The sequence below is a fragment of the Poecilia reticulata genome, linkage group LG5 (genome assembly GCF_000633615.1).
Source record: "Poecilia reticulata strain Guanapo linkage group LG5, Guppy_female_1.0+MT, whole genome shotgun sequence".
Lineage (NCBI taxonomy): Eukaryota > Metazoa > Chordata > Actinopteri > Cyprinodontiformes > Poeciliidae > Poecilia > Poecilia reticulata.
In genome coordinates, this window is record NC_024335.1 from 29,428,387 (window position 1) to 29,453,172 (window position 24,786).

At 38.0% G+C, this 24,786-nt stretch overlaps 1 protein-coding gene across 6 annotated transcripts in view; it reads right to left on the reverse strand.

The window, feature by feature from the left end:
* The window catches only part of iqsec1b (IQ motif and Sec7 domain ArfGEF 1b), a 74,760-nt gene that overhangs the window by 42,996 nt on the left and 6,978 nt on the right, over nt 1-24,786 (reverse strand). For 3 of the 6 annotated variants that reach the window (XM_008410363.2, XM_017304890.1, XM_008410367.2), the window contains exons 2-3: nt 17,517-17,624; nt 8,162-8,212 (exon numbers count right to left, since the gene is read on the reverse strand). In XM_008410363.2, coding sequence (XP_008408585.2) covers nt 8,162-8,212; nt 17,517-17,624 — 159 coding nt within the window. Of the gene's footprint in view, nt 1-8,161; nt 8,213-11,791; nt 11,875-11,950; nt 12,114-17,516; nt 17,625-24,786 lie in introns of those variants that run through there. The other 3 variants (XM_017304892.1, XM_017304893.1, XM_017304891.1) reach the window with 3 other exon arrangements.

Below are 24,786 nucleotides of genomic sequence, written 5' to 3' on the forward strand. Positions count from 1 at the left end.
TATATATAATGTCTATCCATTCGTCCATGATGTACCATCTGTACCTGCTTGTCCGTGCAGGATTGCGGGGGGCTGGTGTGTCTCTCTCTGCGGCGGTCATTGGGTGAGAGGCATAATTCAACATAGAACAGAGAACGGTGCATGGAGACAATCACACCTAATGGCAGCTAACTTAAGAGATTTGTTTCTGGACTGAAGGAGAAAGTCGGGGAACCTTCATAGAACACAGGCAAGCACAGGGAGAACAGGCAAGCTCCATGAAGAAAGGACAAGTTGATCCGTTTACCTTCTTGATTCTGCTTGGCTAACAGTGCTACCAGCTGCGCCACAGTGGAAACACACATTGACATTTTGACCCAGATCCACCAACAACACTAAAACCAATGGCTGCCCTGTGTATTTGTTCATTAATAGCCTGGTGAATCTAGCTGGAATGCTAATTGGCGCATACTCTCTTATTTATATTTTGAGTTTTTGAATTTGCTACAGCGCTGCAAAGCAATCCGTTTTTTTTTTTTTGTTTTTTTAATCTGTGAAAGGTAATATAAAACAAACCTGACTTATATGATCATTCTTGAAATAGAAATTCAGACTAACCACCTTTTTAGCTTTTGCCATTGAAATGGATTCTTTCAGTATTAGGCTTTTTACTCCTGTTTTGATTATGGAACAATCAGAAGTTCCATAATGACATGGGATTTTTTTTTTATGTGCTTTTTTCCCGTTTCTCACACAATCAACATTTGATATTCTCTGCTTCCTTCCTGACAGCAAACTTTACATCTCAGCCAACATATGTGGCTGGATGGAACAAGTTGGTCAATATTGTATCAAAATCTGGCAAAGGTTTTGAAAAAGAAAAGCTTTAAAAGCAGTTCTGAGAGAGCCTACGATGGAAACACATTCATCATCCAAGCTGGGACATCGCCACCCTTCCAGGAGTTCACGGGAGTTCATTAAAGACCTCACTGCTTTCTCTTGATGGTGTCAGATACATGCTTCGCTTATAGTTCCTGACAGACAAAAGCCAAGGATTTTTTTTCTCATTTATTTTGCTGTATAGATTCATAACCAATCAGCACTTGTGTTACCAATATGTCAACTTGCTGAGGTCAGCAAATCAGACAAAACGGCATTGGATGTCTGTGCTTGGATCTAAAAGCCCCATGGGTCTCCCGGCCCCCCAAGGGACCCAGACCCATATAATTGCAGCTGCTGTGAGGCTGAGTGGAGCCAGCTGAGCCTATAGCATAATATTAATGTTCTCTAAGAGGAGATCCTATACTTTACATTTTCATATGTTCATTAAATACTATTGACCTCTCCTTCAGTCTCAGATAACTGAACTAAAGACCAAAGATTAACTATTAAATCCATGGAAATGGCTCTTGCTACAAACGTGAGCTTGTTTAATGTCTTACTCTGTATTCCACACAGACTGAAGGCAGTTCTTCCTTTTTGACTGTTAGTTAAATGGTTAGTTTGGACTTTCAGTAAGCATAACAGTACCTTTAGCATTAGGAGAAAGATCTCGTCTCACTGAGTTTGTTGGAAAATATCTTCTTAGGGCGGTTGAAGCTAATGGCTAGTCGGTTGTACACCGTGGATATTAATTAACATATTAATATTAATAATATGTCAGGCATGATACCTGTGTGCCACCACTAATAAAAAACAAACACAAACAAAACTAGAATAACTACAACACCGTCATAAACTTAGCCAGTTTATACGTCCATCTTCTCAGACTGCGGTTCAGTACAGCAGCACTAAGAACTGAACAGTGCTCCCCCTGGCGGCTGTGTGGCCTAAAAGCACCAACACTGCTGCCCAACCAAACCAAACAATGGTGGAAGCCCACTTCATCCCAGCTAGCTGAACTGTAGCTGCAAGCTAACAGAGACAGCCTGCTTATTTTTCATACAAATTTGCTGTGTCTGTAACGTACAGTATGACAGAATCAAACCACTATATGCTTTCAATGTCATAGTTTAGTTTGAATATTGAAATGGCTATCTGATGATATTCTAATGGATTAAGATGCAACTGTATAATCAGACAGTTAAAGCCTGTTTTGTCTCTAAAATCAGACCCGACTTCAGAGGAATTTAGGTGGCTTATTTTGGGTGGGCATCATAAATCTGCTTTTAATTTAATATAAATATATAAACAAACCTTGTAACCGTTCAAATGATATAACTGTGTTGTTAGTACAAAATAAACTAAAATTATGTAAACAGTGACATGTAGAAAATGCTGAGTAATACATTCAAATTAGCTCATTATGCAGAAATTTAAGAATACAATGTTTTCAATCTCTGAAGACTATTTCTATTAATGCAAAAATCAATCCACTAAAATAAGTATGACATGGTATTTCTAATAAGACATATTAAATCTGTTTACGAAATTAAAATTTGTAGATATAAAAAAATGAGTACATTTCTGCCAAAAAAAGCTCAGACATTTTCTAGAAAAAAAAAAAAGGACATTTCTGAGCTCCAAAAGTTCAGAATTTGCAAGGAAAACTCAGGAATTTTGAGCTGAATCTCAGAAATTTTCTTGAAATTTCTATGTGTTGTTTTCTAGAAAATTCCTGAGTTTTTGTGGCAATTTACACTTTTTTTCTATGTACAATTGCAATAACACACTATTGTAAGTAAGAGCAGGATTGGTTCATAACACTCCTGTAAAAGTGAAAAGTGCAGTTCAGTAAAACTCTCATAAGTAAATTTTTTTCCCCAAAATGTTACTCAAATAGCCTATTCTTCTTACCAAGCTTACAGTGATATATTGGCATGGATTAGCTAGTCAGCTAACATTATCTGCTTCCAACAGCATTGCTCAACTCAGTTTGTTTAGAGAAAAAAAAAATCTCTGTATAGTCCTTAATTCTCACAACCCGTTACTGGAGTGTTAGTTCTAGAGATAAGAAGTGGTCTCAAATGAACTGCTGCCTCGCTCTTTCAGGCCTCCGGCAGGTTGAGCCCCGGTGCTGTCTTTGAAGAGTCAGTGAGAGGCTGGGACAGATGATGCTACAAACAAGATGAAAGGTGAAGCAAAATGTCAGCCAAGCCACTTTTCAGCAGATGAGAATCTGCTAACTGCGGAACCGTCCCTAGTAATCATATTTAGGGGTAAGCTGAAATATGGAAAGGAGACAGGAACTAGGTCAGTGTTCTTACATCAGCTGCTGAGAGGAGCTATGATCTTATACATAATGAAAAACCATTTCACCGAGACAGGTTAAAAATGTCATTTGTCCAAAGTGTTTTCAGAAAGTTGTTGCCAATATTTCTACGTATAGGCGAAGATGAGAAAAATGGCCATGGCGAGTCAATACATTCTTTGCACTGAGAGAGATATGCTATATGAAAAGCAGGTGGCATGAAACCCAACCACTTGTATTGTTTATTACAAACAAAAAAAATTTCATGGAACAAAAAATGTGAAGACAAAACATAGCAAAAAAACAACAAGAAAAAATGACAATACAAAACAGAACCACGTATAAGATACAATACCTTTACATGTCACAAGACCCAGTTGATCCAAAACACGCAATATGAGACTACCACTGTAATATGGGGGAGAGTCCGATTCAATGCAATCATATTTTTTAATGTAAATAGTATATTTGCCATTTACCTCCAGCACATACACACGTCATAGCCAAAAAAATGTAAAATCCAGTGAGAATATTTTGATGTGATACATCAGTGATCCACTGTTTAACCAAAACTATTTTCCCACCTTTCTTCATTTTCCTCTCCACGTCCATTAATTTGAAAAAAACTAAAAGCAATTTCTGATTACATTTAAAAATACATAAATTTGGGCTGTAACAATTCATTTACTGATTTTGGGTGCTTGGTTATGAAAATTCCTCGAGGTAAATGATCTGCCTTGAGGCTTTGTTAAACTATTTTTTAACAGTTGGGTGCAATGTCTGTTGTGCAGCACTCTCCTTTCCGAGGGACCTAAAACATTATTTCAAACTCCTACCGTGCTAAAATACTTCCAGATCTCTGACTTTGGCCTCTGCTGGCTTCGCAGTGAAACTTTTCCCCCATTTTTAGCTTTTGTCTAACATCTTCCAGCTCCATTTTATTGCTTGTTGTAACTGCAGGGCGAGTCAAGTGCAAGTCTCCTGGGATGTGTGACTGATAAGAGAGGAGTCGAGAGCACAAGCAGTGGCTGCGCTTGTTACAGTGCGATTAACTTCACCTTTCTTTTCTCACTAGGGTAAAAACTCACCTCCTCCCCTTGTTAGACTATAATAAGCAGATTAACACAACTTTATATTGTGCTTGTTGTAAGCTTATCAAGAACATGCCAAGAAGTCTGGACTGAACCCTAAATATCAACCAGATGATTTTAGGCCAAGTCGGGTTCGGACCGCAGGTCTAAACTCTAGGAAACATCCACAACATACAGTGTGTGTTTCATTAAATGCACCTCAATGCAGCAATAACAGTATGTAGAGGTGAGCAGAGGACCAAAAAATTGTACTCAAGTAAGAGTAGAACGACTTGAACATATTTTTACTCAAGTAAAAATAAAAAGTAGCCATCCGAGAAATTACTCGAGTAAGAGTAAAAAAGTATTTGGTAAAAAGTCTATTAAGGTACTGAATACCTGATCAAATTAGCAATCATTCAATGTTTAAAAATTTCATAATTTCAAAATATATTAAAAATATGAGGTTAAGTGGAAATGTTCATATTTTAAGGACAAAAATGACAATAATCCGTATTAGTAACAAAAAAATAACAAAATCAGCCAAAATATTCCTCTCCACGTCGAGAGGAGCCAGTTGAGGTGACTCGGGCATCTGGTCAGGATGCCTCATGGTCGCCTCCCTGGTGAGGTGTTCCGGGCACGTCCCACCGGGAGGAGGCCTCGGGGAAGACCCAGGACACGCTGGAAGGACTATGTCTCTTGACTGGCCTGGGAACGCCTTGGGATTCCCAGGAGCTGGAAGAAGTGGCTGGGGAGAGGGAAGTCTGGGCCTCCCTTCTGAAGCTGCTGCCCCCGCGACCCGACCCCGGATAAGCGGAAGAAAATGGATGGATGGATGGATGGATGGATGGATGGATGGATGGATGGATGGATGGATGGATGGATGGATGGATGGATGGATGGATGGATGGATGGATGGATGGATGTTCTTCATTCAGTGGGTAGAAAATCTAGAAATTTCTACCCACTGTGAGTGTGAGTGAAATTACTCAAGTAAAAGTAAAAATACAGCGTCGTAAAAATTCTCCGAAAGTACTTTTTTTTCCCCAAAACAAGTTATTCAAGTAAATGTAACTTAGTGCCCAACTCTGACTGAATGTGAGGAAACTTTGCTCTCTCATCCACTGATCTGTGTTCCCCCTGAAGAAACTCTGCAATTAGATCAGTTCAACATAAACATGCAGCAGAGCAACTAAAAGGCCTGATCCATACTGAGGCGATGCGTCGTAAATTAATGAAACATTCTCTTTGTTGCGTACTATTTGTAATAACTGACAAATGTGAAAAAAGCAGCGGCGTCCTGTCAGACTGTGGGTTTATCCAGATCGACGGCAGATTGACGTTTAAACCAGGAGGTTAATCGGAGGTGTTCGTACCGCCTCAGACACAGAAGCAAAGCTGGGACCTGGAGAGCAGCGGGGTTGAGGATTACATTAACATTTGGCTCATTATCGAGTCATTTTTTAAACCCTGGCACAAAGGCTGTTGACACAAGCAGAGACATTCTTCAAGATGTGAAGGTGCACACCGAGCCAGCCATTAAACTTTAACCAGGCAGACTCGATAAATATTTAAGTGGTCTGTTCATCATAGGCATGAGGCCTGACACAAGCAGTGGATTTAACTTAATGATAGCGTTTGATAGAAAACTATGCTGAAGTGTATGCATGTGTTGTGTGTTTGAGGTGGGTGCTGGGTGAGACAGCTCAGCACCAACATTTTTTATTACATTTTTTTTCCAATTTCAATCAATCTGGAACTCAGTGGTGCACACTAAACTGCTGGGCCGCTGTCAGGACCAGTGATGTGTTTCCTTAGGCTACGGTACATGAATGTGTAGTCTGCACACGGCTGTTCACAACCAATCACTGTCTGTCTTTGTTTCTAAGTAGTGAGCAGTTATTTGAACCTAATTGGTGAGCTCTTCATAGAAAGGATCCTAAAGGCAGATACTTCAGAGTGTTTGTTAGCGTGTTGGCTACTGTATGACCAACATCCAGAGGTGGGCAGAGAACCAAAAGACTGTACTCAAGTAAAAGTAGCCATCCAAGAAATTACTGAAGGAAGAGTAAAAAGGTATTTTGTAAAAAGTCTACTCAAGTACAGAGTAACTGATCAAATTATCAGTCATTTAATTTTTAAAAATTACATCCTCACCAAAATATAAAATTAAGTGGAAATCTTGTATCTTAAGGACAAAAATGCCAATAATTCATATAAGTAAGAAAAAAATAAAATCAGGCAATTTATTTTTCCCAAATCAGTTTCTTTCCATAAAAAACGTACGAAACTTCAACAAAAACTGCAGCCGTGTGTCTGGTGAATGTTTGGTTAAAGCATGTTTGTTCTTCCTTCAGTGGGTTGAGAATTCAGAAATTTTGCTCAAGTAAAAGAAGAGATACTTCATAACAAAGTTACTTAATAAAAGCAAAAATCACAGTATAGTAAAAGTACTCCAAAAAGTTTTTTTTTTTCAAAAAAGTTAGTCAAGTAGCTTGAAACTTTAGGTAACACTTTATTTGAAGGCGTGTGCATGAGACTGACATGAAACCTGTCAGAAACATGAAGGAGTCTTCATGAATGTCTGTGACTGTTTCATGAAGTGTCATTCGGTAAGTAATGACACTTTTAAAATGGACCTTTAATGCAAGTTTGCTTTAAAAGGTTATTATTTACCACATAATGCAAAGTTGACACTTTTAGAGCAACATTTAATCAAATTTGCATTAAAAGTGTCATTTTTCACCCGATGACACTTCATGACAGGAGTGATAAACATTCATGAAGACTCCTTTGTGTTCCTGACAGGCGTTATGTCATAAGTATGACATAACACCTTATGACAATGTCATGTGGATCTTCAAATAAAGCATAACCACTTTTTTCAAAAATACATCTTGGTATGAAAAAACAGCAGACTTGTGTTTAAAGCTTTTCGGCAGCATTTTAGGAAGGGAGGTTAAAAAAAAAACACACAAAAAAAAAACGAACAAGCCTGTGATGATCATGCCCAGCTCTAAAAATAGCTTTGCTGGATGGTGTGACATCACCAGCCCTGCGCAAACAAAGTTGATCATTAACTGTGTGGTTTCTCTGTGGAGACCAGTTTCACCCAGGAAGCATCACATGCAGAGAGAATCACTATTATGGACACACATGAAAGGCTGCACTGTACGGGACCTCTGTCTGAGAACATGGAGGTGATAAAAACACATTCGTAATGTCTGAAACTACCAGTCATTGAAAACAAACATACCTGTTTTCTAAATCACATGTCAAACTTGAGGCCCAGGGACCAAATCTGACCAGCCCTAGCTTTTTATGTGGCCTTCCAGACTCCAAATTACATCAATCAGTCTCTCCAGTTTTTCACAAATATGCAAAATTCACACAAAATGAGTAAATCCACACATTTTTTTTCCTGAATTTTACTGCAACATTTTCTCAAACCTTTGGGTCTAAGTGACAGCTGCCTGAGCCTCACTTGATGTCATGTTATAGTCTGTGACCGATACAGCGATTAATAAAAAAGTCACATTTAACGTCTTGCATTTGTGCAAATACAGTAAAAAAAAATTTACAAATAAATTGGTGCCACAAAATCTGTGATTTAGATTTCAAAAAACCACAAAAATAATTATGAAATCCTGGATGGACTCATCATTGTGAAACGATGGTCAATAATATCTCATTTTAAGAAACACTGAATGCTGAAGCAAACTTCTATATATTGATATTTTAACAGTTTAATGTGTTTTATCAATACATTCTGGTCAAAAATGAAAATCTGTTCAACACTCCTGTTATAAATCACTTCAAGCTTTTCATTCATAACTTCGGGTTCTTTGATTTTTCTCCATGCATTTTCTCAAAATTTACCCCAAACGCATCAAAAAGCAACATTGTGACAGGTACTCACGAGTGGCGGAGGCGTCTGTGAGCCATGGCAGAGGGGTCCTCCGAGTCTGACCTGGAGAAACAGGAGCAGAGAGCTGACACACAATCTGACCATGAGATCAATTTCATTGTCTCTAACGGGTCATTTGTGCTGCATTTTATCTCTATTTATCAGTAAACAGAATGCAGCAACCTGTAATGACAGTAAAAGTGGGAGGTTTAGCTCAGCAAGGTTAGCGTTAGCTTTCATTGTGACCAGAGGTGGATAGTATACATTTACTCAATTACTTGAGTAAAATGTCTGGATTCTCTACCCACTGAACGAAGAACAAACATTTTAACCAAAACTTCCCCAGGCAAAAACCCACAACCGCAGTTTTTGAGAAAATTTAATAAGTTTTTTAGTGAAAGAAACTGATCTGAAAAATCTTTTTCTTTTACTTTATTTCTTGTTACTTATATGCATTATTGTTATTATTGTTTTCTTCATTGTAAGTAAAACCTACATCTTAACTGCCCTACACTTTACATTTGTGCAGTACTTATTGTTGGTGTATAACATGTAATGCTAATAAAACAAAGTGAAGCTTGTGATATTACTTGTGACAAGACGTGAACACGTTTTTGTACATTCAATAAATTGAATGTACAATTTATTGAATGTTCAATAAATTGTACATTCAATAAGGCACCATAACACAGTTTTGCTTCAAAGCAAAATTTAACCACCATTGAAATCTCAGACTGTTTTCACTGGGACAATATGAATTTAACTGAATTTAACTGCTACATGTCTCTTATTGTCAATAGGAGATCGGGGCGATGGTGGAGATGATGGTAGTTCGTCCGGTCATCGGCGGGTTGCTGGTTCGATCCGTTGTCTCTCTGTCGTTGCGTCCTTGGGCAAAACACTTCAGCCACCTTGACTGCTGCTGGTGGTCAGAGGGCCCAGCAGGTGGCAATGGTGCTTGGCAGCCTGACCTCTGTCAGACTGCCCCAGTATGGCTGCAGCTACTGTCTAGTAGCTTGCCACCATCAGTGTGTGTGTGTGTGTGTGTGTGTGTGTGTGTGGATGACTGTATGTAGTGTGAAGCGCGTTGGGGTCCTTTGGAACTGAAAAACTGCTGCTCTAGTTTTTATCAAGCTCCATATGTGATGCTTCAAGCATTAGTAAGTATTTTTTTGCATTCCAACTGGGTCATAAATGAGCTCCTTGTAAAGTACTGGACATGACACACTCAACAGCAGATCACCGTAGTAAGAGAGGAAGAGGAGATTGGTTCACCGGTCTCTATGGAAACTACTGGGTGTGATGAAGGAAGGTCCACAGAGGAAAACGCTTCAAGGAAATGAGTCATTCTCAGTTTCTCATTCAGAGTGATGAGTTCTTCACTATGAAGTGACGTACAGGAGCTGACCAGTTATGTTGCTCCAAAGTTTCTATCGGTTGCAATCACTCTATGACTGAAGTAGGTGTGTTGTGATTATAGATGTAAAAGTGGTGCAGAGCGGCTTATTTAAGTGGGGATTTTGCACGTGGTACTGGCCGTCATCGTGGGATGCGTCGGGGAGCAGAGAGGCCATGAAAGAAAGACGAAGAGGAGTTGGAGGTATTCTAATAACAATAATATTAATACATTTCACTTAAATAAGTATCTCGAAGTAGTGTAATATAAAAAAATATTTTTTAAAAGTCTAACTACAGCTCTAAACAGCTGTATCTAACTCTGCCAACTTGGTTCAAATTACATTTATTTCATAGGTGAATAAGTACAATAAATGAAAGAAAGGTTCATCTAAGCAGACAAACATCCTTTGCTCACTGTTTGTTTTCGTCCCGCTTCCGTTTACTCAGCCTTAGCTTTTTACGTTTTGACTTACCCTCATGACATCACAAGATGACGCTAGAGTCAACACAGTTACTGCAGAAAAAAACAGCAGCCTTTATAGTACTCTGTAAAAAATATTTTTTTATTAAAAGCTTTTGTATACACAGAGTGAAAGCACAATATTTCACCTCTTTAAATCATATAAGTGGTTTTATTGTGTCAGTGACACTTTAAGAAGTTCTGTAAAACATTTTGAAGACCCAGCAACATGGATAAGGTTTTAAAAATAAACTGAATTAAACAGAACAAGACATTTCAACTGTTGATAATAACGGGAAATCAGTTTATGTCTGTATATTTTCCATAAGCTTAGGCATTTTTTTTTGTATATTCATTTCTCAACCCAGCAAACTGAATTAGGCATGCATGACTAATCAGAGTGCAGTGGAGCGTGAGAGCAGCAAACATGATGCTGCGTAGTGGGGAGCAATGATTAGCTGATTACAGCTGCACCAGATAATCTAGCTGATCCAGCCTGTTCTCCGCACCCTATGGCATGGACTAACCTCCACAGAGGTGGCACAGCAACAAGCTGTAATGTACGTGAATGTGCCCATCTTCCTGATGCTCAGAAATGTTACAAGATCTTTAGTTCTACTGCTGTTATATACATATGTGGGTATATGAATGCAACCTACAGAGGTCAACAACGCAGAGTCGCAAACGCGAGGGAACAGACGAGCGAGCGTTAAACTTTAATTATTTTGTGTGCAGGCAACTTTCTCATTTAAAAAAAGTTAAGAAAGTTCAGGTAAAACAAAGATAGTACATACAAATAAGTAACCACAACAAATTATCTTTCCATCAAAGCACAACCAGTTTATGTTGGCATACCCAGGTTGTTGAGTTGCTTTGGAGTTTGATTTCATTCTAGGTTTGTTGTTATTTTGATAGTTTCTTATTTTGATTAGATCAGTCTTATTCCTGTTCTTCTTCAGTTCAGTTCTTTCTAACTGATTCTGGTTTATTTTTTGCATTTATTATTCTTTAGTCCCCTCTGTGCTCTTCCTCATGCCCTGTGCCACTTCCTCTCTCTTCACTCACACCTGCCATCAGTTAGTTCACCTGCCCAGATCTTTTTCCAGCATTCAACCTCCCAGTACTTAAGCACCTTATTCTCAGTCACTCCTTGCCGGTTTCTCTCGTCTACTCCGGTTATTTTTCCAGTCCATTCCATGCCATCCTTTCCTCCCAGATTTATGGTTTGTCTTCTTCTTTGGATTCCTTGTCTTCTTGTGCTTTCTGTAAGTCTTTTGCTCTTCATCTTTTGTACTATAGTCTTTATTCTTCATGACATCTCAAGCCTGCTGCATTCGGATCCATACAAAGATATGTCATGACAGTTTATGGTTAATGGCTTGTACTTGGGTAGCGCTTTATGAAGTTCAGAGGACCCCAAAATGTTTCACAATAGCAAAGTGGATGAAATGTCTTGCCCGAGAACACGACAAAGGCGGACAGAGTGGAAATTGAACTGGCCACCCACCAAATGAGGGACGAACTCTTGCAACCGTCGTTCTATGTTGTAGGTAATATTTCTAAATTAAGGGGTTTACTTTGTCATTATTTTTATTTTTTTTTTCTCTCATCAGAACATTTTACATTATAAAACAACAGAAAAGTAAAAGACAATAATTACAAGGGAATATATACACATATAGTAGAACATTTTGGGGTTAAGCAAGAAATCTTAAAAACCAAGAATAACAAGATCATAACAAGAAGAAGAAGCGTCACAGTAATGACATGTTGTCACCTCTTACCATACGGTGCGTGTCCCATTTTTCCCAGAAAGCCTTTCCCTTTTCTTCTCGTTAAAGAATTTAAAGGTCAAATGCTCCATGCTCTGAATATTATTAACAATACATCAGACAATAGTGTTTGGTAGTAGGGGGTTCTCTGCCAAGCCATTGCTTAGTTACCTTAGTTACAGCTTTCTTACTTGCCGTCATTAGGATACATCTATTAGCTTTTGATATATTTAAGGTTTTAAGTTTAGCCGTTGTGTGGAAAATAAAATCCAAGTCTTGACTTTTCTTTGGTGTTTAGAGTAAACAAGCTAAGAAACCCTGCGCTGTCCGGGTAGCCATGGCAACATCCCCGACGTAAACGTTCCAGAGAGGCTCTGGTTAACTTGAATTCTTGCAGTAGGACATGCATAATGTTCTTGTGCTGTTAATAAAATCGGCATGGAAACCAAATACATTTTCACAGAACTTTATAAAGAATCAAAGAATCAAGAATCAAAGGCTTTGACCGCATCCAAACTAGCAACATAGCTGTTTGGTTTCTCCTTGTTCTGTTGTACGAATATTATCTTGGGTTTGATCAATGAAGATTAACTCAGGTTAATATTCATTGGTCAAAAAGGCGCAATATTTCCTCCATCCTTTTAACCAAAACAACAGCATTTATTTTACAATCCTGGTTCAAAACACTATTTGTCCTGTAAGACCCACTTTTTGTCAAATCCCCCCCACAGAAATATCTCAGAAATAGTGGCCTCCCTCCAAGATGGGGGTAAAACAAAGTTAAAGGAATTAGCCATCATTGATGTTAGTTGTTTGCTACATGACTTTAACCATTCCCCCGGGATTTACTTGGTTTTAATGAGGAGATAAGTCTATTCCAGGGATGAGATTGGTTTAATCAGTTTCTCATTATGCAATCTACCCAGAGATGGGAGATCCAGCTGGTTTAGGAAGTTATTATCTCCACAAACATCAAGTGGCGAGGCTCACATAAGGATGGACACAATTTTTCTTTTTTTCTATTACTTTTAAATCAAATGTGACTTTTTTGGTAATGGGGTCTTTTATCTTATAAACAGTGGCATCTGACTGGTGTTTTCGCCTCCAGCCTCCAAACCAGGAACCCACCTCGTAGAACTTCTGTCTTTTAAATCAAAGTTTTGTTCCTCCACTTCCTCACTGGATCAATTTCCTGTTTTAATTGCCTCATTTGTAAAAGTAATTGTGAGTTTCTGTGTTTTTTCACGTTGTTGTAAATTTAAAAGTTTGTTTTGCAGGTCAAAGAGTCCCTGAACTTTTATCTTATTAGAAAAAGCTGTTTCAGCTATTATAAAGCCCCTGGGATTACCTTGGCCGCATCCCACAATATTGCTGGGATTACACTACATCATTATTATTCAAATATCTTTTCAGGTTCTTGTTTGAAGACAGGATTATTTAGCATACTTATAGTAAGTATCCATAATGTTTTTGTATGGCTAATATCCAAATGCAATTTGAAATGAAGAGTGGAATGGTCTGATAAATCTTTATTGGTCTATTTCACATTATGTTAATCTGTGTCTCTCAAAATTATACATTAATAAATAATCACTTCTAGAGCATACATTATGTCTGTAAGACAAAAACAAGAACTGTCAGTGGTAGTGGGTATAGTTTTCTCCAGGAGGCGCTATGACTTCAAAATACATGTAAATATACCTGTGTGCTCACATGACTGAAAACAGCTAAAGCAACATTATAATGCCATGTAGTGTTCTGGTTTTTGAACATAAACTTTGCCCTTCTATTTTTGTGAGAAGCAAATTTCTGAATGACTGTGACTGAAGTCAGGAATGGTTTAGTCAGATTCTTCTCCACAGAGAGCTGGGCTAATGCAGTGAGACTATTGATTGAATAGCAACAGCGCAAATTCACAGAGCACCTATAAAAAAGTAGACCATTATATTATATTATATAGGGCCTGTTCTAATGTCTGTTCCCCAATCTTTCACAATATAGCACTACTATGATTAAAAACATTGTAAAAGACCCATCGTGGGCCATACAGCATCAGTAACATTTCTGGATTCTCAACCCACTGAATGAAGAACAAACATGTTTTAACCAAAAATTCACCAGACACAGCCACACACCTGATGTTTTTGGTAAAGTTTTTTTTAATTAAAAAATGTTTTTTATTTTGCCTGATTTTCTTTTTTTTTTTTTTTGTTACTTATTGTCATTTTCAACCGTAAAACACCAACATTTCCTCACAATTTCACTTTTTGGTCCGTCCGATGATGTCATTTTTGCATATTAAATTATTGATAATTTGATCAGTTACTCAGTACTTGAGTAGACTTTTTACCAAATACTTTTTCACTCTTACCAGAGTAATTTCTTGGACGGCTACTTTTTACTTGAGTAAAAATATGTTGAAGTATCGCTACTCTTACTTGGGTCAAATAATTGTGTACTCTGCCCACATCTGGTCAGATCCAGACAAATCACATCAGTTTTATCTCCAGAGTACAGAATTACATCAATTACTGGTGATTAGATTATTCATAAACTATCCGCCCATCACCACAGCGATGGATTTATTAGGGCTCCAAGCAAACAAACCACGAGAGGCATGGTGGACATAGCTTAGGTAGAGCTATTGCAAGGAGGATCTGTTTTGTTGTGATTTCTGAGTTTGTGATTTCAATCCAACACAGTTCCCTATAAAGGACGGACCTGGTCCAAGTAGAGAAAACAGCCATGAGAAAGTAGCCAGGCTACTGAAAGCACCCAAAAGTTAAAAAAAATTAAATAAAAAATTACACCCAAAAAAACATCTTATCCTATCTACGTAGGAAAGGTTATTTTGGGTAAGCGTCAGCATAATGTCACATTTTCTACTCAGAGTCCTGTTCATAGCTAGAAATTGAATTTTACTTTAATTCAGATTGTGCTGTGATATGTTAAATTGCTCCCATGTCAGGAACTAACAGCGTCTGACAGTGCAGCACCCGCCCTGATGATTAGGTGCCAGCAGCAGTGGGAGGTAGGGAGGCGTGGGGCGGGGCGGGAGTTCAGAAACACCTCTCACCCTCCCTTCTAAAAACCCATCACTGATCGCTCTGGACACAGAGCAGACATCCTCAACAACACTCACGTGAGCGTGGACATCAAAGCCCAAACCAGAGTGGAGAGTTGTCTGTAAACCTCTGACCGAAGTTCAGTGAAGCCTATGCAACCCTGCAGCCAGTCAAGCATGAGCTGAGTGTGTAAAAGCCTGACCTTTTTTCCCCCCTCAGACGGCAGACAGTAGAGAGAGGCATTAATTATTGAACACATAACCTCTGATTTCATATTTGATTTTGTGCTGCCCCAATGGCACGAATCAGAGAGTTTGCACAATAAAAGAACCGCCGAAGGTCAAAACTGACAGAGCCCGGTTGTTGCTTTGATTTGGGGTTAGAATATTTGGCGACGTGGTAATCCTCTAAAATCCTGTTTGGAGTCGTTTATGAAGGGATGTACCTGCTTCAACAGCATCCATATGTATGTTCCTGAAGGTCCTTGATATACTAATTAGACGCAACATTATGAGAGTTCACAAAAACTGTTAAACTAGCAGACGTGCCTCAGGCAGGACATTATATAAGACTGTTTACTTGCATGCCTCAAATTTGTCTGTTTAATTGCAGATAATATGGTGGTGGCCTCTAACATTTGAATATTTTATCAACATGGCCAATAATAATTTTACGCATACAATCAATTACAGCTGGTCCTGTTGTGATTAGGAAGACAAGTGCTGCTGAAATAATCTGTTGGAATAATAATTATTAAAATAAACAAAAACTTTTTTTAATGGAAAATATTTTTTACCATGAGGTTGGAACTGTCACTCTATTCAGACACATATACTAATAATAATTTAAGAAAGCAGATTTTTTTTTGTTTTATTAATTTTGACCTTCATGTTGTGGCCCCTTACAGTTAAATATTAACTTTAAGGTAATGGGGTGTGTAATATAAAATTGACCTTTTTGAGCTATGGATCATGCAATAATGTTATTCCTTCATCAAAAACACATCTGGAGCCCTGCTTTCCTTCTTCCATGCATGTTTCAGAAATCCTTGAATCTCCCATAGCAACCATTAGGGATGTTCTCATAAAGTGCCACCTATTTCCACAAAGCACCTCCACTGGAGCTTCAGTCTCCCACGATTGCTCCCCTCTCCTCCCCACTCGGCTCCACCAGACTAGTGGCAGCAGCAATTAGCAAACACCTGGTGGAGCTACACGTCTGTTAGGAGTGGAACTGCTCTCCTAAGAAAGCCTGCTAACCGCATAATGAGAAACGTTGTTATGACGACGTGCTAAAGGCGGAGTGTTGGAAAGAGCAGGAGCTTCTTAAAGAGACAGAGGCCAATTTCAACAATGTTTGACACGTGCGGCATTTTAAAAACAACAGAAACTAACAGCACTATGTGACACCCTTAAAAAACGTCCTGGATATAACTCTGCTCAGCAGTCTTAAGGAGACTTTCAAAGCTGCACTATTGTCCAAAAACTGGCTTGAAAACTTTTCTTTTTAGACAAGCCTACTCCACTTTTAAATGACTCTTTTTTTTTATTGTTTTTGATTGTAGGTTTTATCTGTTTTTAGCTGCACAATGTAGCACTTTGAGATTTTTATTAATGAAAAGTGCGCTATAAATTAAATTGATGATGATGATGAAATGTGCTTCAGCTGCTCTAATCTTCTCTTTCTCCTTGGCCTATCTGCTGTGTTCCTTGGTTTTCATGATGTTCTCTAATAAACCTCTGTGGCCGGAAATGGAATAGCTGCATTTACGCTTAGATTTTATGACATACAGATGGATGCTATTTAGAAACTAGGTAACTTCTGAAAAGAGTTGAGTAAGAGGGCTTAATAAATAAAATTTTTAAAAAACATGCTGCTGTTTGTTGGTTTTTCTTTGAAGGTAACTTTGACAACCGTTGCTCATTAACCTTCCACTTTATGCATCTTTTTATGTTGGTTTATCACATCCTAACTGAATATTTTGAAGTTTGTGGTTTTAATGTGACAAAATAGAATAGTAGGAATACTATTCAGTTTCATAGTAGAAAAATGGCTTAGAAATCCCATTAAATGGTTGCAAACTAGAACTAAAATATAAAAACTTGCCTAATGTTTGGCAGAAACTGGCAGAAAACTGAAATAGTCTAGAACACAGGTGTCAAACTCAAGGCTTGGAGGTCAAATGTGGCCCGCCTTAGCCTTTTGTGTGGCCCTCTAGACTCCAAATTACATCAATAAGTCTTTCCAGTTTTTCACAAATCTGTAAAATTCACACAAAAGCCAATTTCCACTTTCTTTTCTGATTTTACTGCAAATTTTCTCAAAATTGGTCAAAAACATTGAACTGATATGGCGAGTGTTCAAGAGTCACATTTAACATCATGCATTAGCACAAATATGATACAAATTCCTTACAAACATTTCTAAATATTCATCACCAAATGTAAAAAAAAAAACACTAAATGAATCACAAAATCCTGTAGGAACAGCTATTTATACTGTTCCTGTAGGAAAAGTATTTTAACAGCTTAATTGATTTTATCAATATATTCTGGCACAACCGGCCCTTTAAGAACATTCAGATTTTAGATAAGGCCCAAAATGAAAATGAGTTTGACACCTCTGGTCGAGAAAGTGAATAAAAGAAATAAAATAAAAAATCTTGAATTTACCCAAAGGATGCAGACTTCCATTTCAGGCAGGGGTAACTTGTTGTACACAGGGGGTCAAAGAGGTTCTGGTGGATCTCAAAGACCCGAGCGGGTAATGAGGCGTGTCGTCTGCAACAGAATAAGAGCAAAACACTTTAATGCATATTTTATTATGGCCAAGAAAACGGCAACATATGTCAGAATGTAACACACGGGTCCATCATGAGTCACGAGGAGGTTGATGCTGAGGAGGGCAGAGCGCTGACTGCCACTCAGCAGAGAAAGATTATTTCAATCTGCTGCCTGCAGCATTTTAACAGCTTCAAATCATGAGTGGGAGCTTTCATATGTGCATTATCACAACAGGTTGAGTCAGCCAGGATGGTCAACGTAATGAGGAACTAGAGAGAGAGAGAAAGAGAGAGAGATAGAGAGAGAGAGAGAGAGAGAGAGAGAGAGAGANAGAGAGAGAGAGAGAGAGAGAGAGAGAGAGAGAGAGAGAGAGAGAGAGAGAGAGAGCTTTCCTGACCAACAGTCATCACTTTGTACATTAACTCTGAAAAATTTTAATAAATTAGTTACAACATTTAATTTCCCTTTGGGATCAATACGGTATTTTTGAATTAGGATATACCTTATGGTAAATTTCAATGTCTTTAACTGACTAAATTTAACACAGTAACCCATGGAAACGAACATTATGTATGTCTGTCACTGCAATTTAGGCTAATTGATGACAGTTTTGGAAAAAATGAAGAGCCCACCACACTGAACCCCATTGAAAACCTCCAGCTTATGCCACCAAATATTGATTTTTGAACTCTTCCTGGGTGAATACTTTTGTATTGTTGTTTCTAAATGAATATGAACCTTGTTTTCTTTGCCTTATTTGAGGTCTGAAAGCACTGCATCATTTGACCATTTCTCATTTTCTGCAAGTAAATACTAAATTTTTGCTTGGAATTTCAGAGACATGTCAGTAGTTCATAGAATAATAGAACAATGCTCATTTTGCTCAAACATATACCTATACAAAATAAAATCAAACAAACTGGTCATTTTAAGTGGTCTCTTAAATTTTTCCAGAGATGTATATGTACATGTATATGTTTGGGAATGCTGGAGGTAGCGTCTAGATTTTAAGAAAACAGGACATTTTTGATAATTTTTCGGACCAGTTTGTAGAGCTACAAACATCCTGGGGTGTTTTAGTAACCATGAAGAAGTTCCAAATAAGCCACAGTGTAAGGTAATTCCTGAGACATGTCTGCATGATAATATGTCAGATAGACTGTTCACAGCACAAGTAAGACTGCAATGGTTTTAAAACTACGGTGCTCCTGTCAATGGTCAGAAAAACTTCACTGTAACTCCTTCATGTGGTAAAACAGAGGACAAAAACTAGAAAGCCTCTATGAGGGTCAAAAGCAGTTCCTCATGTGAGACTCCAGTGACTGTCTTATTTCTGTAATCAGCCTGGAGGAGCAACAGGAAGGAACATCAGTCTCTCCCCTTCTATGAGATTTTGATCAGTGAATTGTCAACACTCATCTATGTTCTCTCTCTTTACTTTTGTATGTTTGTAAGTGTTGTGTTTTCAGGAAGTCTTCTGACCCACAAGCTAAATCAAGACAGGACACGGTCTTCAAAATAAATTCAGTTTGTTTCACACAAAATAATAAAGGAGTGGACAGGACTGCTTGAGTGGCGGCAGCGTCTGAACACGGCAGGAGATGTTAGGGCGATGAAGTGAGTTTTGAGCTGGTCTGGTGGTTGGATGAATGTGGATGGATGTTGCGTTTTAGAGTATTATTATTAATACTGAGTTTTTTCGTCTTGGTAATGTTGCTGAATAAAATGTGAAGCTAAGGGAGACACTGGTCATAGATCCTGCGTCGTGTGAACCACTGAGGAGTTCCAGATCTGAGACTTGTGCTGGATGAGCAAGTTTCTTTTCAAAGATGACATTTTTTTTAAAGGGTTTTGATCAGATAGTCACATTTTAATCCACATTAAAGCAGTAGTTTACACTGTTATGTGGACAGGATACAACTAACCAATGGTGCTTAATATGAAACCATCCGTTTCTGTCTGTTATCGACTGGAAGAGTGGGAAATCTTTCATTTGCATCAGTTGTTTAGAATAAGACATAATTATTTATGGAGGAAAAGCTGCTCATCAGTGAGATAAAGTCAAAGATTCTTGGATCTAATCGCACCTTAGAGCACCGTGTGGTGGAACTGGTGTTGCAGAAAGGCTTTGGGATCGGGGGGGGGAGACAAATCTAACAGTAAAGCTAACTGAACTTAATAAAACCAGAGTAACTAAAAATAACTAGACAAGAAATAAATGTAATAAACTAGAATCACAAAGAAAGGACTGAACTAATGAAAAACAGGAACAAGGTGATTTAACCAAAATAAGAAACACACACAGAATAATAATGAAACTAAAACTACAAAACAAACTAAGATCCTAACACTACTGCATACCAAAGAGCTACAATTAAATTTACGGTAATTTATCTTTTTCAGTGGAATGTCTTGCATCAGATGTAGCTGTCATGTCTCTCGATGCCTCAGCAACAAGGGCTCATGGCGTTCTTCATGATCTGTTTACTGATTTTCTTCAGGAAAGCCAGATGTAGCCAACAGCTGCTGGTGAGAGGTTTTATCAAGTATTGGATTGGGGTCAAATCAGGACATCCTCCAGCAGCAGTACAGCTGATGACGACTTAAACAGTTTGACCACAGCTATAAACATCTGATCATGATAAAGGCATCAAAAAGGAGGAAAAACAAAAAACATCCTTTTAGACACCGAAAACATTTATTTTCCAAATATTTTCCAAGCCAGATTTACTTGACAGTTTGAAATTTATGCCGTTAGCCAAATGCAAGTCTTTTTTTTAAGCTTTACAATTCTGCAGGAAGTAAATGAGAAAATATTTGTTTGTACTTTTGCTGCCCAAAATGACATGATTGTAACGCTAACCTCTAAAATCTCCGGGCAAAATATGGACCTAGGAAGCATTTTATCTGGCCCCACACACAAAGCTTAAAAAATAAAATAAAAAACTGCAATAACATGCATCAGCAGAAGACAAGATAAAGTGACTGACACAGGGAGCACAAAAATGTTACTGGACAAAAACTGTACAAATATCATTTGAAATACGCTCTTATATGCAGAGGTGGGTGGAGAGGTCAAAAATTATACTCAGGTAAACAAGAGTAGCCCTACTTACACATATTTATACTCAAGTAAAAGTAAAAAGTATCCGTCCACGAGATTACTCTAGTGAGCGTAAAAAAGTATTTGGTAAAAAAGGCGACACAAGAACTGAGTAACTGATCAAAACCTCAGTCATTTAATATTAAAAGATTACATCATCAGACAGACCAAAATATAAAATGATGTGGAAATTTAGGTATTTTAAAGATCAAAGTGAAAATAATTTACATAAATATCACAATTACAAAATAAAATTAGGCAAAAGAAATATTTTGCCAGATAATTTTTTTTAAACTTTAACAGAAACTGCAGCTGGGTGTGTGTGTCTGGTGAATTTTTGGTTAAAACATTATTTTTATTCAGAAGGTAGAGAATCCAGACATTTTACTTGAGTAAGAGCAGTGATACTTCATAATAAAATTACTCAAGTCAGTAAAAAGTACAGCGTAGTAAAAAGACTCCTAAAAGTACATTTTAGTTACTCAAGTAAATGTAACTAGTTACTACCCAATTCTGCTTACATTATGTCTTAAGGCTGAAATGTAATAAAAAGTTTATGAATTTACAGCTCTTTCACGCGCTTTGCTTTCTTAACTGGCTAGAAATCATTGTAGCATTCAATAGTAAACGTCATTTTTAGCAGGATTTGGTTTGATATTAACATTGCTGAAGCGTTATATAACCATAACCTTGGTGCCACCATAATCCCCTCCCTTAGACAGCGAGGGCCTAAATCTAGACCAGTGTCCTGTGCTTATAAGTTCATTGCGGTACAGGCTGGTCACAGCAGCCGCTCCGTCCTGTACGGATTAAAAGCACAACACAGAACGACGAACGCTTCAACAGCCCGGGCAGCGCATCTGTGAGCAGATGTCAAAGATTCCAGGAAGTAGATGTCCCGGCTCTTCGTCCCAACGTTTGCAGAGGTTCCGGTGACGTGCCTCGGTGGTCCTCCATATTCTCCCTCAATCCGGCTGATGATGGATTATGAACACAAGCAGGTCTGCAGTGGCAGCAGGCCAAGAAAATGAAACCAAAAACACTCCTGTTGCACAATCCTGCTGCAATTTATAATCCTAACAACCACTAAGCGTGGCAAATAGGAAACGCTTTGGAGCTGCTCTGTGCATTTTAAGAGAAGGACAGGATTTGTTATATTACAGCGTTTTTTTTTTTTTTTAAGCTCCTTGTACTCAACTCTTTTAAATTTCTCATACTGCAGAAACAAATTTGGTAACACTTTGACGGGGTGTGCATAAGACTGACATAACACTGTCATAAACATGAAGGAGTCTACATGAATGTTTATGACTGTCTTGAAATGTCATTCGGTAAATGATGACACTTTTAATGCAAAGTTGCTTTAAAAGTTGGATTAAAAGTCCATTAAAAGTGCCAAATTTGCATTATTTTGAAAATATAATGCAAATGATTTTGAATTATTATGCATTATAATAATGCAAAATAATTATTTTGCATTATATGCGTGAGGCAGATCTTTGCATTGAACTGCTTGAGGCAGTTCAATGCAAAGTTGGCAGTTGTAATGGACTTTAATTGCAACTTTTAAAGCAACTTTGCATTAAAAGTGTCATCATTTGCCGAATGACTCCTCATGACAACAGTCATAGACATTCATAAAGACTCCTTCATGTTTATGACAGTGTTACGTCAGTCTTATGCACACCCCGTCAAATAAAGTGTTACCACTAATTTTTTGTTCCAGAAAAAAATCCAGGAAATTCAGGTGGTACCCAGTATCGCATCGTAGTGATCCGATACTTGGTACCACCAGCAAGTATCGCATCACTATAAAGTACAAATTCTACATGTCTTTATATTACAAATAATTAAAAAAAGACTTTATAGCTGCAAACCAGAATCATCAAAATTTACAGAAACAAAGTAAAATGTGTGGATGTACATTAGCACGTATACAGAATATTAGGTAATCAGAAATAATAACTGGAATGATATTCTTATTTATGCACTAGTATTGTTTATAATATCTGTTTTTCTGTTTGGGGAAAAAAAATCTGCCAGATCATATTTTATATTTTGTTCTACGTATGTTTTTTTTACTCAGTCTCCTCATCCTGAGAATCCCATCCTGAGTCCTGCCTAATTTAGGACAACGGCATCCTTCTGACATGTGTCTACATAAAGCTGCTGTTGAGTCTCTAAGGTTTTCCTTCACCGTTGGGTTATGCATCCGTTTCAGCTAAGACTGAATCAACAGAGAGTAAATTGCACCCTTTAAACAACAGGAAAGGTATTAACCCATCGTATCCCACCCAACCCAATCTCGGCATCGTTGCTGCTGATCAACAGTGATGGAGATGAGTCACAGAGATTTGGTAGCCATAAAAAAAAAAAAAAAAAAAAAATTTAAAAAGTAACGTTTTATTTGTCGGGAGCTTGTCGCCGGTACACGACTCTCATTATCCAGATAATGAGAATCTCTTCACCTACAAAGGAGCTGGGAAAGCGCTCTGCACTCCAGGTTTTTGGGGGAGATAAAGGCGCAGCTGGGTAAAAACAGCACGGCGGAAGTGACAAACAGCAGCCAATGAAGCTGCAGATGTTTGACAGAATCGAGGCTTTTGTCGCTGGCTATTTTAGAAAGCGCAAATTACAAATCCTTAAATGATGAAAACAAGCGCTCTTCTGACAGTTGCTTTTTAGCATCTGACGGAGGAATTTTTAGAAAGTCTATAAATGCCTTTCCCCAGGCGACGCTTCGTTGATCATGCCAGAACACGGACTGTAAACTTGGAGCAGATTCAGAGATAAAAAGGATCTCGAATGCATTTTCATATTGTTCAGGTCTACATTCTGCCTAATTAGTTTGCAGAGGATCATGTTCTACGAGGCTTTTGTGATGCAGCCTAGCAGTGACTCAGAATTCCACCCAAACAGCAGGATAAACAGCAGAAACACGACCTTACACTCATGCAAACACAGACAAATTAAAGCTTATTAGCCTATCTGCTGTTTGACGGTTGTAACATTTTTTTTGCATTGAATTTTTAACTGATGGATTTGATGAAGTTAACAGTTAAACTATTTATTGATTAAATTCTAAATAGTTTAAACTAGGTAAAATAATTGTTATGTCCTGGGTTGTTTTTGGGTTTCTTTATTCTGTATTCCTTAGGTTGTTTTTTTTTTTTAAATTAAATCAGTCATATTTATTTTACTTTAGTTCAGTCCTTCATTAGCGATTCTAATTTACTGTTTATTTCTTGTGTCTAGTTATTTCTTATAACTCTAGTTTAGTTTCTTAGATTCAGATTTTCTGTTTGATTTTCTGTTTGTTTTTTGTTCGACTCTGGCTCCCTGTTGTTGTTTTTTTGTTTTTTTTATTAAAACTTTCTTCAAGCTGCCTGTACCTCTCTCAGTTTGGGTCCACAACTCAACCACCATGAAACATGATAATAGTAACTTTAAAGCAGGGGTTCTTAACCTGGGTTCGATTGAACCCCAGGGGTTCGGTGAGTCGGTCTCAGGGGTTCGGCGGAGCCTCTGCCGCGGAGGTAAAGACACACTTGTGTAAAGTCGTGGTGACGCGCCGCTTTTTCCATCACTTGCTGCAGAGGATCACGTTATATTGCTTAGCCAATCAGAGCTGCGGAGGAGCCCTGATTGAAGGAGCTCCACTCTCAGCATGGATTTGAACTTTTGTCTTTAATTACTTCAGCAAAACTCACCGTTTTTACCAAATTCTATAGTCTAAATCTGCTCCTCAGTCGCATCTTTTTGGGGTTGGTACTGCCTCTAGTGGTGTGGGGGTGGTTACACAACTAATATAATTACATTACTAAATCAGAATACTGCAAAGTATTTTGTGTGTCGGTGTTGGAATAAGAAGGGTTCAGTGAATGCGCATATGCAACTGGGGGGTTCGGTACCTCAAAAAAGGTTAAGAACCACTGCTTTAAAGTATTTATATTTGTAAACATTATTCGTGATCAATGTCGATACTTTTGGCCTCAAGCAAACATTTAAAATGTACATATTGATTCATTTGAAATGTTAAAGTTAAAGGACTTGAGC